The sequence below is a fragment of the Pogoniulus pusillus genome, chromosome 14, assembly GCF_015220805.1.
Source record: "Pogoniulus pusillus isolate bPogPus1 chromosome 14, bPogPus1.pri, whole genome shotgun sequence".
Classification (NCBI taxonomy): domain Eukaryota; kingdom Metazoa; phylum Chordata; class Aves; order Piciformes; family Lybiidae; genus Pogoniulus; species Pogoniulus pusillus.
The window spans coordinates 28,464,626-28,478,704 of NC_087277.1; the positions used below are offsets into that span (position 1 = coordinate 28,464,626).

Sequence of the window (14,079 nt, forward strand, 5' to 3'; positions counted from 1 at the left end):
CTGACAGACTGTAGCTTAGAGGAATTATGTTTGTGTTTGGTAGCTACCAGTAGGTTTTTCTCTGTGCATTTGTCCTATCACCTCTTTTACACCTATGTAAATTCATGCCATGGGAAGGACTAGCAAAGGGGTTTCTTTAAGGATGTCAGGTAGCAGATGGCAAAACACACAATCACTTTGCTTCCAAGTCAGTTGTCTGGGATTTAAAGGCTAGCACATGTTTGTATCTTCAGTCTTTATTAGGTGTGTCAAACTTACTGGGCATGGAAACGGTACCTGAGGATTTCCTTCCCTCCATGGGTGGTGTGCTGTGTGCAGGTGAGGTTTGAAGTGCTGGGTAACTGAGGCATGTGGATAATTTCCACTTCTTTTGTTCCACACTGTATGAGTAAAGTACACTGATCTTAATGTCTGCCATCCTAGCAAAGCTATTCATTCACAAAGGCTGCTTTAGATGTGAGACCTCACCTCTAATGATGCCTCAATTTCTGGATGTCCTCAGTATAAGAAGGACATAGAGTTGTTGGAGTGAGTCCAGAGGAGGCCACAAAGATGATGCGAGGGCTGGAGCACCTCTGCTGTGAGGACAGGCTGAGGGAGCTGGAGGTGTTCAGCCTGGAGAAGACTCTGGGGGGGCCCTTAGAGCTGTCTTCCAGTACCTGAGAAGGGACCCTCCAGGAAGGCTGCAGAGGGACTTTTCCTGAGGCTATCTAGAGACAGGACAAAGGGGAATGGGTTGAAGCTGAGGGAGAGCAGGGTTAGACTGGATCTTAGGAAAAGGTTCTTCAGTTCCAGGGTGGTGAGACTTTGGAATAGGCTGCCCATGGAGGTTGTGGCTGCCTCATCCCTGGATGTGTTCAAGGCCAGGTTGGATGAGGCCTTAGGCAAGCTGGTCTAGTTGTGAGGTGTCCCTGCCTATAGCAGTGGGGTTGGAGAAGATGATCTCTGAGGTCCCTTCCAACCTGAGCCATTCTACGATACAAGTTTTCAGCTTACTGAAATCATGAAGCATGGAAATTCAATGTCTATTGTAATAAGATTTACAGAATGCAGAAGTAAACCAGATGGAGAGAATTACCTTCTGTAACTTCTCCTTTTCAGGGGGTTAATTAGATCTTCTTTCCTGACAGGTGGTTTGTGAAGAAGGTGACAGTTATGCCTACTCGAAACACGGACGATTTTGCCATGAAATCAAGATGAACTATTCTCCATATGTGAATTACTTCACTCGGGTATACTGGAACAGATCCTACTTTGTGTATAAAATCAACACTGTGATATCCTTCCAGTCCTGAAGAAAGCCTGCAGGCTGCTTTCTGAGGATTGATTGTGAGTGAAGCTCAGTTGGAAAAGTTCTTTTTGACCAAGGAAGTTCTTGTTGCACACAGCAGCGTACTGACAACTTCAGTTCTACCCAACTGGAATTCTTTGAACTGCAAATCAACAGGCACTGATAACCATCCTTGAAGGAAACAGGACAACTTGTCACTTTTATAAGTCTCCACAAAGTGTGACAGTCTTCCATAGGTTTGCATTTTTTCTTCCCATCATGAATCATCATCAAATTTCATGTCAGTGAGGTTTCTAACTCTTTTTTAGTCTTAGAGAGCTGATGTGAATAGACTTCAGTAGAAAACTTATTTAAAGAACTCATTTAAGACATAGTAGCTTTTATTTTCTATCAGGAAAGCAATCAGTATCCCCTGTCCTTTCAAGTTAAGCGTTTGGGCTTTTTTTTTTGGTGGGGGAGGAGGTTGTTGTTGTTTAAATTCTTCCTGCCTTCCACTCTACACAGTTCTATGTTTATCCAACACACATCCATACAGTTGACATGTAGCTGTGAGTGTTTCTCTGAAAAAGGAAGGGTTTATTTAAACAGCACTTCCACAGATCAAGGCACTGATCTCTACGTTGCTAGAGACACGTTGGTGGAAGTATTTGGACTCAGTCCTAGCAGTAGAAGTTATCAAGGTCTTATCTTTAGTTTGGAAAGAACTTGTCTTCAGGATGTTTCTATGCGTGTGTGTGTGTGTCTTAGCAGCCAGCAGAACAGGCCAGTATCCAGCAGTATGCCACACTTGCAGTAGCAGGACATCTAGGTTTGCTACTGAGACCTGTGCACTTCAGTTTCACCCTTCTCTCTGTGTGTGAGGTGCTCATTTCATTCAACTGGCTGTATGATAGTTACATTTAGATAGTGCCATAGCTGTAATTAAACCACTCTCATCAGCACCATCCATAAGTAACTGTTGTTCATAGCTATTTTTATATTGATTGTGCAGCTACACTGAGATCTTTAAAAATGTGGAAAAGTGCTTTGCAGTCTTGCTGCCCTCTGAGATTTGTCTTCCCTGTATCACCCCCTTTGCATATGCAACTGTCCTTAAATTGTCTGTTCATCTGTTTGGTGCTGGCTGATATGAATGATGCTTTAATTCATGGAATCATAGAGTGGCTTAGGTTAGAAGGGACCTTAGAGATCATCTACTCCAACCTCCCCACCATGGGCAGGGAAAGTCCAGTAAAACATAAAGGTAATACCCAGGTGTAGCTGGACAGAAAGCCAGGATGTGTTTTGGAAGAGGTTGTTCACCCATTAGGAGTTACCTGCAGTTACACTTGGCCCAGAACCCAGCCTGTCAGGCACATGGAAGTGATCCTTTGGAGCCCAGGTGTCTTCAGTGAAGGATCTGACAAAACAGGCTGAACCTTCAGCTGGCAAAGATGCAGAAGGAAAGCTCCAAAGCAATCCTTAGCACAGACTCAGAGATTTGAGCTCTGAAACTGTTAGGAACTGCAGCATGTCAGTGTGTATGCAGATTCCTACCTGCTCTATGCAGATGCATTTGCTTACTTTACACTAACAGGTAGTGCTGAGCTTTTAGGAAACCTATTATCACTACTGAAGTGATATAAAAAGAAGAAGAGCTTTATTCTTGTACAAGTCAAGGTGTCTGTAACTTCTTTTTTTTTAACTTTCAGTTTTATTTTGACTCTGGACAAGCTGTAAAATGATGCATTTTATTTGAAGGCAGCATTCAGGTAACTGGATGTGGTGGTTGTGAGAAGTGATACATGTAAACATGTGTCTGCAGTGTAACTGAGTTACAAGTGAAAAGGAAATCTCCTTTCCGGGGATGCAGCCCTTATGTTGAGGGTAGTGTGTGTGTGTGTGTGTGTGTCTCCAAATGCAGCCTGCATTTATTTCCTTGTGCACAAGTGCACTGGACTGTTCAGACTCTTACCATGCAGCAACAGAAACTACAGTAGTAACTTGAGCTATTGCAAGCCTGCAGAAACCTACTCTGTCCATGCTGGGATGGGTGTAGATGCAATATGTGGAAGTCAGGTCAGAGTTCCTTATACAGTTGAAGTTTGCTTAAATCTCTGTCAAGGAGTTCCGTGTCTGTGTGTCAGTTGTTTGCCTGCCTGAAGTTAGTCATTCATGAGTCTCATTTCATACCAGCAATAAGGCATTCCAGGTAGCAAACTTCAGGGTTACAACTGCACTTGGGTGGGTGAAGTTGCACAGCTTTTGGCTTCGTGCCTTACACTGCCAGGCCAAGATGCAACATTTAACCATGCCTGACTGCCTGTTGTGTTTCACCAGGATGCTGTGTGGGGGTTACCAGGCAGAGTGTCGTATGAATGCTTGCATGTAGAGCACACATGTTGGGAGCAACACAGAGGAGGCCATCTGTACATCTGAAGAACACTGTCCTGTAGCACATCGTTGGCCTCCTAGGCATGTTTGAAACAAACATGTTGGGTTTTCCGTGAACTGTGACATAGTAGTTGGTGTTAGTCTTGTCATAGTTTTTAAGATGTATTCTTGATACTTCAATTGATTCTGCTTTAGGAGAATCAGTTAAAATTTTTACCTTGCTTTTTATATTAGAGGGAAAAAAAAATTGTATTGCAGCACCATTTGGCACAGCAGCCTTAAGTAACAGAAGGAGCTTTTCCTGGGGGAGAAACGTCACCCTTGTTGCAGTAAAAAGGCAGCAGGTTTGAAATGAGACTGGAAGAACCACGTCTTGCAACCAAAGTGATGGATGTCTTACCCAGCTATGGATATAGTGTCTCTTCTAATCTCCACCTGCTGTGAAAAAGAAACAGTAAGCTTCATGAATATCCTCCAGAAGGACAACAACAGGGCATAACTACGTTGGACTTGTACACGCAACCCCAGCTTGCTTTTCAGCCACGCCACAGGTCTGATTCCATGAAGGGCTGGGGAAATGGTTTGCAAGTTTGGATCTGTTTTGCTGTAGATGTTGCAATTCAGTTGAAACATGTGCCTTGCAAGCTTTTATTAAACAGAACAAAACAACTCTCTTTGTGTTTCTCTGGTGGATGATTTTTTGGGGTGGTTTTTTTTCTTTATTTGCTGTCTCTCTGATTTTTTTAGAGCTTCTGCTGTGTCTTAAATACTCCAGCCTCTAAGGATGCTCATGTGCAGATGTTTGCCAGCCATCTAGCAGCTGTTCACTGGGAAGAATGAGAATTTGCTTAGCAATTTGTGGGGTTGTTTTGCTGGCACATTGCCTCTTTCACATTTCCACTTTCTGATATGCTTGATCTTTGTAAAGGCAAAAAGAAAAACAAAAATCACCTGGAAGGAATAAGTTGAATATAATATTTTCAGGCACATTAAGACTTCATAGAATCATAGAATCAAACAGGTTGGAAGAGACCTCCAAGATCATCCAGTCCAACCTAACACCCAGCCCTGGCCAGTCAACCAGACCATGGCACTAAGTGCCTCAGCCAAGCTTTGCTTCAACACCTCCAGGGACAGCAACTCCACCACCTCCCTGGGCAGCCCATTCCAATGCCAATCACTCTCTCTGCCAACAACTTCCTCCTAACATCCAGCCTAGACCTCCCCTGGCACAACTTGAGACTGTGTCCTCTTGTTCTATTGCTGATTGCCTGGCAGAAGAGACCAACCCCACCTGGCTACAACCTCCCTTCAGGTAGCCCAGAACTGGACACAGCACTCAAGAGGTGGCCTGAGCAGTGCTGAGTACAGTTCTGGGCCCCTCAATTCAAGAGAGATGTTGAGGTGCTGGAAGGTGTCCAGAGGAGGGCAACAAAGCTGGTGAGGGGCCTGGAACACAAACCCTATGAGGAGAGGCTGAGGGAGCTGAGGGTGTGCAGCCTGCAGAAGAGGAGGCTCAGGGCAGAGCTTATTGCTGTCTACAACTACCTGAAGGGACATTGTAGCCAGGTGGGGTTGGGCTCTGCTGCCAGGCAACCAGCAACAGAAGAAGGGGACACAGCCTCAAGCTGTGCCAGGGCAAGTCTAGGCTGAATGTGAGGAGGAAGTTCCTGGCAGAGAGAGTGATTGGCATTGGAATGGGCTGCCCAGGGAGGTGGTGGAGTCACCATCCCTGGAGGTGTTGAAGCAAAGCCTGGCTGAGGCACTTAGTGCCATGGTCTGGTTGATTGGCTAGGGCTGGGGCATAGGTTGGACTGGCTGAGCTTGGAGGTCTCCCCAACCTGGTTGTTTCTATGATTCCCCCACTGCTGTTTTGGCTGCTGTTGCTTTTGCCGCTTCACTGCCACTTGACCCCTTCCCCATCTTCATCAAGGTTATTATATTTCTGTAGTAATTTGTTCTCCTTCTACTGTTAAACTATCAGAAATACAAATCCATTTTCGCTTGACTTTCCAAAAATCCGTGTTGCAGTGAGTTAATTCTACCAGGAGAGGGATCCACCCTAACCCGGGACACCAGGGCCATGCCAAATCTGATCTTGAATGTCTCCAGGGATGGGGCCTCAAACACATCCCTGGGCAGCCTGTTCCAGGATTTCACCACTCTCACTGTGCAGAACTTCCTCCTGATGTCCAGCCTAAATCTGCCCTGCTCCAGTTGCAAACCATTGCCCCTCACTCTATCACCACAGGCCTTTCTAAATAGTCCCTCCCCAGCCTGCTTTTAGGTCCCCTTCACTCACAGCTTGCTGACCATGGATGCAACTTGATGATTACTTTAGTGGTAAACCATTCCTTTAAAATATTTGGGTTTACTTTTTGCCTTCCCCAGTCTGAGACCTCACATTGTGCTGGTTTTCAGAAACAGTCATCCCTTTGCCTCTCTAGGCTGAGAATAAAAGCTGGCAGCTGGTAATAATGTGATGTGATCTCTCAGCTGTCACCTGCCCTGGGCAGCCTGACCTAGTTGGAGGCGTCCCTGCAGACTGCAGGGTGTTGGACAAGATGACCTTTGAGGGTCCCTTCCAACCCAATGCAATCTGTGAACCTCTCCTTAAAACTGGTACTTCCCCAGGTGGCAGAGGTGCAGATCTAGCAGGTGGTTGTCACCTTTGACTGTTGCCTGTAAGATTTGACTAGAGCTGATGAAATGGTGTCTGGTTTTCTTGAGCAGAGCTTCACTCCCAGCCTAGATACATCCTCACTGAAGTTGCCATGCAGTTGTCAACAAACATTCCTGCCTTCCTCACAGCCTGCTCCCAAAACTCACAAACCAGTGTTCAAACAGCAAGAGGCAGAGTTCTTACTGGAGAAAAATACTAACACAGTTTGATCAGCTGGATGCAGAGGGTCACCAAAAGGCTGTTCCCAAGCCATTGCCATCATGGTGAAGGGAATTGTTGCCTCCTGTTTGTTGAGTCGTGCTAGAGCAATGAGCCTGTGGAGGTGCTCTATCTGGACTTCAGCAAGGCCTTTGACACTGTCCCCCACAGCAAACTGCTGGCTAAGCTGTCAGCCCATGGCTTGGATGGCAACACTCTGTGCTGGGTTAGGAACTGGCTGGAGGGCTGGACCCAGAGAGTGGTGGTGAATGGTGCCACATCCAGCTGGCAGCTGTCACTAGTGGTGTCCCTCAGGGATCTGTGCTGGGCCCCATCCTCTTTAACATCTTCATAGATGATCTGGATGAGGGCATGGAGTCAGTCATCAGCAAGTGTGCAGATGACACCAAGCTGGGGGCAGATGTGGCTGGGTGGGAGGGCAGAAGGGCTCTGCAGCGGGACCTTGACCACCTGCACAGATGGGCAGAGTCCAAGGGGATGGTGTTCAATAGCTCCAAGTGCTGGTGCTGCACTTTGGCCACAACAACCCCATGCAGAGATACAGGCTGGGGTCAGAGTGGCTGAGAGCAGCCAGACAGAGAGAGATCTGGGGGTGCTGACTGATACCCACCTGAGCATGAGCCAGCAGTGTGCCCAGGTGGCCAAGAGAGCCAGTGGCATCCTGGCCTGCATCAGGAATGGTGTGGCCAGCAGGAGCAGGGAGGTCATTCTGCCCCTGTCCTCTGCACTGGTTAGACCACACCTTGAGTGCTGTGTTCAGTTCTGGGCCCCCCAGTTTAGGAGGGACATTGAGATGCTTGAGCGTGTCCAGAGAAGGGCGACGAGGCTGGGGAGAGGCCTTGAGCACAGCCCTACGAGGAGAGGCTGAGGGAGCTGGGATTGGTTAGCCTGGAGAAGAGGAGGCTCAGGGGAGACCTTATTGCTGTCTACAACTACCTGAGGGGAGGTTGTGGCCAGGAGGAGGTTGCTCTCTTCTCTCAGGTGGCCAGCACCAGAACAAGAGGACACAGCCTCAGGCTGTGCCAGGGGAGATTTAGGCTGGAGGTGAGGAGAAAGTTCTTCCCTGAGAGAGTCATTGGGCACTGGAATGGGCTGCCCGGGGAGGTGGTGGAGTCGCCGTCCCTGGAGCTGTTCAAGGCAGGACTGGACGTGGCACTTGGTGCCATGGTCTGGCCTTGAGCTCTGTGGTAAAGGGTTGGACTTGATGATCTGTGAGGTCTCTTCCAACCCTGATGGTACTGTGATACTGTGTAAAATGAGCCATGTTTGTTTTGATGAGTAGAGGGGAGTGGTAGGCACAGGAGTTGTCTGACTTTGGTTCATGCTTCCACTGACTACGGTACAACCGGTGCAGGGATTCCCATGGCCAGGCTGTTTTGTGGATGAGGTGCACCCTGCAGGGGTGGTGCATTTGCTTGCCTACTTCAGAAAGCCCATTTCAGGCTTGTGCTCCAGAGCAGCTCATTCTGTTCTTTCTGCAGAGGTATTTCACCTAGGGATGGAAATTTTTAATGCAACCATAGATGCTGTTCTTCACGTTGTGCACTGAGGCATGTTGAGCCCTTCCCACTTCTGCCAAAACTCCATCTGAGGAGCACTGCTGAGAGGCCACACTTCCAACACAGTAAGAATCTCCTCGCTTACAGTCGTTTTTCAGCGATCCAAGTATCCCAAGGCCCTCTCTCATGCAATAACGCTTCCCCCCCATGTTCTTTGCTGATTGCCCCTCTAGGCTGCCTGGGGCTTTCATACAGGTTTGGGGGAGCAGGCGGCTGCCCGCTTTCCCCGAGCAGAGCTCTCCTCCGGCCGTCTGCCCCTCTACTGTGAGGGAGCACTCGGACGCTCTACGCGCAGGCGGCAAAGCCGCCTGGGCACAAAAGGTCCAGAACGGGGCAGGATGAGGCACTCGTCGGGGACTGTCGTCTGCTCCACCGCGGGCGGGGCAGTCCCTCGCCCACCCACGCGGGGCGGGCTCGCCTGTCACCGCCCACGGCTCGGGCCAGCACAGGGGTCGGGACCGGGCTCCACGTGTCGTGAGAGTGTGCGGCGGGAGCGTGGTTCAGTGCCACCGCGGTGCCGTTCCGCGGCCTCCCGCTGCTGCGCTCCGCTCGGCAGGATGGGCTGGGTGCGACTGGGCGGCTGCGGGCGGCTCCCGGTGCTGCTCCTGCTGCTGCTCTGCGGGGCGGCGGCGCTGGAGCGCGGCGGCGCTGCTCGCTCGCTCCGCTTCTCCGGGCAGGTGCCCGAGAACAGCCCAGCGGGGACACAGGTGCGGGGCTTGCAGGTGCCGCTGCGGAGGCTGCTGGGCCCCGGGGAGACGGCTGGGGAGTGGGCGCTGGAAGGGGACGGCGCCTCCCACTTCTTCCTCCAGCAGCGGCCGGGCGGCGGGCAGGGGCTGCTGCTGCTGCTTCGCACGGCCGAGCGCCTGGACCGGGAAGCGCAGCCCGAGTACGGGCTCCGGTTGCGGCGACGGACGGGACGGGCTCTCCGGGAAGCACTGCTGCGGGTCCGCGTTCTGGACCGCAACGATCACCGGCCGCGCCTGCCGCCGGCGCGGCCGCTGGAGGTGGACGAACTGGCCCCGCTGGGCACGGAGATAGCCCGCTTCCGCGCCTCCGACAGCGACGAGGGTGCCAACGCGCGTCTCACCTACCGGCCCTGGCCGCCGGGCGCCAGCAGCCGGCAGCTCTTCGTGGTGCCCCGCAGCGGACAGGTGCTGACCGTGGGCTCGCTGCTGGGGCTGCGCCGGCTCCGCCTCTGCGTGGCGGTTCAGGATCACGGCCATCCGCGGCCGCTGCGCAGAACCGCGCGGTGCTTGCGCCTAGCTGTGCGCGGACGGCGGTCGGAAGACGACGGCGAGGCAGGGAGGCGGCGGCGGGAGCGCTCGCTGCCGCCGCCCGAGCGACCGCCGGGCCCTGGCTCCCGGCGCTACACGGCCCGCCTGCCCCCCGGGGCGCGGGTGGGCGACACCGTCTTCACCATCCCGCAAAGCCGCGAGTGGGCGGCAGGCAGCTGGTTCGAGCTCGCTTCTGCCGGTGCCAGCGCCGTGGGAGTCGACAGGACGTCGGGGCGGCTCTACCTCCGGCGAGAGCTACGCGCGGGTGACCGGGCGGAGGTGCTGGTCAAGGTGCACAGCGGTGGAGGACGAGGTAGGGAGCCGGGCAGGGCCGGGCGGCGGGGAGAGGCCGCATTTCCCTGTGGCAGGGCCCCGCGTGAGGCGGGATGGGGGTCGAGGGTCCTCACCGAAGGAGGGGAACGCTGAGCGGGTGCTGTCTGCCTGGTTCCTGTCGCTCGGGAGATGCGGGGCGATGCCGTCTTTCGTGGGGTGTCGTGAGCCGCAGTGGCCGTGGGAGCTGTGGCCCGGGCTCGGTTTGGTGGCGTGGGGATGTGCCGCCTCTTCTCGGGTGCTACCTGCAGAGCTTCTGCCTCGTGTCTTTGGAGGAGCTGATGAAAACATGGGGCGCGGTGATTTCATCGCTTTACGCTGTGTTGTAAGGGACTGTAGCACCGCAGGTTCACTTCGGTAGGTCTGTTAAGCTGGTGGCTTAACAAGCAGTTAAAGGCGGGAGCACATCACAACAGACAGCTTGTCTTGAAGCTCTTACTAGAGAGCTTCCCTTCGCTGTGGTGCTCTGACCTGGGCTGGGAGAGGTGGCGGTGCCTCGGGGCTGTGAGCCGGCAGAGCAGCGGCCGCAGCCCGCAGCGCTCCGAGAGCCTCCTGCGGCTGAGCGGTGCTGGGAGTCAGCACGGCAGGGCAGAGAAGCCCTTGCAAAGGAGACGCCAAAGAGCTTAGGACAAGCTAAAACTAAAACCGATTTGAGTCTAGGAGCTGGTGTGCACTAAACTGAGATGTCATTATACCGCCGTGCAAATCCTCTGTACGGCCACAGCTTGTATGGGATCATAGAACGGTTTAGGTTGAAAGGGACCTCAAAGTTCGTCTAGTTCCACCCCCTCGCCATAGGCAGGCACACCTTCCACTAGAACAGGTTGCTCAAGGCCTCATCCAACTTGGCTGTATGCTGTGTATGGTTCTCCTAACAGTATCACAGTATCATCAGGGTTGGAAGAGACCTCACAGATCATCAAGTCCAACCCTTTACCACAGAGCTCAAGGCTAGACCATGGCACCAAGTGCCACGTCCAGTCCTGCCTTGAACAGCCCCAGGGACGGCGACTCCACCACCTCCCCGGGCAGCCCATTCCAGTGTCCAATGACTCTCTCAGGGAAGAACTTTCTCCTCACCTCCAGCCTAAAACAGCACAGCAGGGAGATTGTCCAGATGTAGTAAACTCCTTAAGCCATGCCAGGCTTGTGGCGCCTGACGGCTGTAAGAGCTGTCATTGCCATGTGCCACTTCCATCTTACTCAGAGCAAGTTTTGTAGTGTGTTTGCAACTGTAGCTCAGGTCCTTGATAAGGTTATTGGCTCTCATTTGCTTGGGATTGGTTTCTGGGATGTACACTGTTTCACTGTAGAGGGAATAGTTACAGCTTTCTGTGAATGCTTTTTACAGCCTAACGCTCAGGAAATGCAAAGCACAGCTGGAAGGTAAAAAAAAAAAGTGCTAAAAGCCTGCCAGGAGTTCTGGGTTTTACCATTTTGATCTTCACCAGGCTGAGAAACCTGCCCAAGAAACTTACTCTTGCAGGTGTGGGCTGTGTTGTGCACAGAAACATTTAGCATAACAAACATGCTGCAGAGGATTTCTAGGTGCTACCTTTAACCAAATCCCGCACCCAAAGAGTGGCTGTCAACAGGTCCATGGCCAAAGGGAGGCCAGTGACAAGTGGAGCCCCTCAGGGGTCAGTCCTGGGACCAGTCTTGTTCAACGTCTTTGTGGGTGCCATGGACAGAGGCACTGAGTGCAGCCTCAGCAAGTTTGCTGCCCACACCAAGCTGTGTGGTGCAGCAGCCAGGCTGGAGGGCAGGATCCATCCAGAGGGACCTGGGCAGGCTGGAGAGAGGGGCACAAGCCAAGCTCAGGAGGTTCAACAAGACCAAGTGCAAAGTCCTGCAGCTGGGTCGGGGCAATGCCAAGCACAAATGCAGGCTGGGCAGTGAGTGTCTGGAGAGCATCCCTGAGGAGAGGGACTTGGGGGTGCTGCTGGAGATGAAGCTCAACATGAGCCAGCAGTGTGCACTTGCAGCCCAGAGAGCAACCAGAGCCTGGGCTGCAGCAGCAGCAGTGTGGCCAGCAGGGCCAGGGAGGGGATTCTGCCCCTCTGCTCTGCTCTGCTGAGACCCCACCTGGAGCACTGCATCCAGTTCTGGAGTCCCCATTACAAGAGGGCTGTGGAGATGCTGGAGTGTGTCCAGAGCAGGGCCAGGAGGATACTCAGAGGGCTGCAGCAGCTCTGCTGTGAGCACAGAGTGAAAGAGTTGGGGCTGTGCAGGCTGGAGCAGAGGAGGCTCCCAGGTGACCTTCTTGTGACATTCCAGGATCTGAAGGGGGCCTAAAAAAAAGCTGGGGAGGGACTTTTGAGGCTGTGAGGGAGTGCCAGGACTGGGGGGAATGGAGCAAAGGTGGAGATGGGTAGGTTCAGGCTGGCTGTGAGGAGGAAGTTGTTGAACATGAGAGTGGTGAGAGGCTGGAATGGGTTGCCCAGGGAGGAGGTTGAGGCCCCGTGGCTGGAGGTGTTTAAGGGCAGGCTGGATGAGGCTCTGCCCAGGCTGATCTGGGATAGAGTCTCCCTGGCCATGGCAGGGGGGTTGGAACTAGATGATCCCTGTGCTCCCTTCCAACCCTGACTGGTTCTGTGATTCTATAATTCTAAGATTCAAATAGCTCAACACTGGAAGGAGAACTTCCCTTTCAAGCTGAAGGTGGTGTTGGAAAGCTCAGGTGTCTCTTGAGCATCTTTCTCATTGCTGATGAAAGTAAATAACCTTGTGAGCAGCATTGTACAGATGATTCATTTCATTGTCCTCCCCAGTCTGCTGCTGTACAGCCTGTTTTTTTACCACTGTCTATGCACTGATAATGTATTGACAAGAGATGAGCCTCAGGGAGAAAGGAATTCAATGATCAAGTGGGCCAAGGTCGTTTAGACACTCCTTTAAGCCACTTCAAAAATAAAAGCTATCTCATAACAACTTTGTACAGTGATGGATTTGGGACCTTTTTTTTTCTGGCTGCTTTGTAGGAAGGTGGTGAAATGATGAGAGGCTTTGAGCATCCCATTTTTTGTTTTGGTCTGAGGAAATTTGGTGTACTCTCTACAGCTAAACAGAATTAACTGTGGTCTGTTCCTCATTTCTCCTCATGCTTCTTTCTAAATAAAGTTAGCAGTCATCAGTGTTAATGGAACATGTACCAACCTTGTAATCCTCTCATTAACTGAAAACCAAAACTATTGGCCCCTTATTAATTGCCACCTCCTACGTAAAAGTCATGAATGGAAGTGGTGTTTCTTGGGTCCTGCTTCTTCATAGAATCAGCCAGATTGGAAGAGAGCTCCCAGCTCAGCCAGTCCAACCTAGCACCCAGCCCTGGCCAATCAAGCAGACCATGGCACTAAGTGCCCCAGCCAGGCTTGGCTTCAACACCTCCAGGGACAGTGACTCCACCACCTCCCTGGGCAGCCCATTCCAATGCCAGTCACTCTCTCTGCCAACAACTTCCTCCTAGCATCCAGCCTAGACCTGCCCTGGCACAACTTGAGGCTGTGTCCCCTTGTTCTGTGGGTGCTTGCCTGGCAGCAGAGCCCAACCCCACCTGGCTACAGCCTCCCTGCAGGCAGCTGCAGGCAGCAATGAGCTCTGCCCTGAGCTCCTCTTCTCCAGGCCAATAGATGATAAACCATCTAAAAGCTTGCAAAGCAAAGAGGTAAATGTGAAGGTTATGTTGCAAGCCTTCTTCATAAGGAGGTGTCCACAGAATGAGAAAGCCTTTGTTATGTCATGCTGGGCACTTCAGAAGTGTCTTTGGATATCATTTGGATCTCAGTCTTTTACATTCCAGTGATTTGTTTTGCCAGAGGGGATGTAAGTAAACCAAAACCTACCATTTTTTTAATGCACATTTTTGACTTCTCATCTTCCCAACATCAGTTCCATCAAACCCACAGCTTGGGAAAAGAGAATTACTTCTATCACATTTCCTCCATCCCTTGAGGGAGGAAAATGAGTGATTGAAGGAACACAGAATAGATACAGGTGTAGAAGAATGGCCACTTGTTGTTTGAAAACCTTTGCCAGGCCTTTCTTTGCTACCATGCTCTCATCTGAGGATGGCACAGGTGTATCTGCTCTGATCTGATGAAGAGCAGGAGCCCTCAAAGACAGAAAGCAAGCAGCTCCTCGTTGCACAGACAGTCATGTGGTGAGTTCCCCTGCCCTTGTGCTTGCTATATCATAGCCCTTTTGCTTAGATTTCTCTCAGCTGGTGGCTGGTTGACATCCCTTTCATGCCATGCCTTTCTCACATGTAAGCATCTTCAGGAAGGTCAGCCCTCACTGATATTCTCTTCTCATCACACCGAGGCTCCTTATCAAATGTATGGTGCAGAGGCT

At 51.7% G+C, this 14,079-nt stretch overlaps 3 protein-coding genes across 3 annotated transcripts in view; all 3 read left to right on the forward strand.

Moving 5' to 3' along the window:
• Positions 1-4,333, forward strand: part of DPY19L4 (dpy-19 like 4) — a 52,476-nt gene extending 48,143 nt beyond the window's left edge. The window contains exon 19 of the mRNA XM_064154710.1: positions 1,131-4,333. Within this exon, the coding sequence (XP_064010780.1) occupies positions 1,131-1,295 (165 nt within the window). The 3' untranslated portion in view covers positions 1,296-4,333. The remainder of the gene's footprint in view (positions 1-1,130) is intronic.
• A 4,218-nt stretch (positions 4,334-8,551) lies between these two features.
• Positions 8,552-9,825, forward strand: LOC135181013 (protocadherin-8-like). The gene has a single exon (XM_064153945.1). The coding sequence runs from the start codon at positions 8,683-8,685 to the stop codon at positions 9,823-9,825; it is 1,143 nt and encodes a 380-aa protein (XP_064010015.1). The 5' UTR covers positions 8,552-8,682.
• LOC135181475 (neural-cadherin-like) overlaps positions 9,469-14,079 on the forward strand; it is an 88,437-nt gene continuing 83,826 nt past the window's right edge. Inside the window, exon 1 of the mRNA XM_064154712.1 lies at positions 9,469-9,712. The gene's annotated coding sequence lies outside the window, so the exon portion shown is untranslated. The remainder of the gene's footprint in view (positions 9,713-14,079) is intronic.

Bases quoted from the DNA above. Each gene is read 5' to 3' on its own strand.
- LOC135181013 (XM_064153945.1), top strand. From the start codon at position 8,683: ATGGGCTGGGTGCGACTGGGCGGCTGCGGGCGGCTCCCGGTGCTGCTC.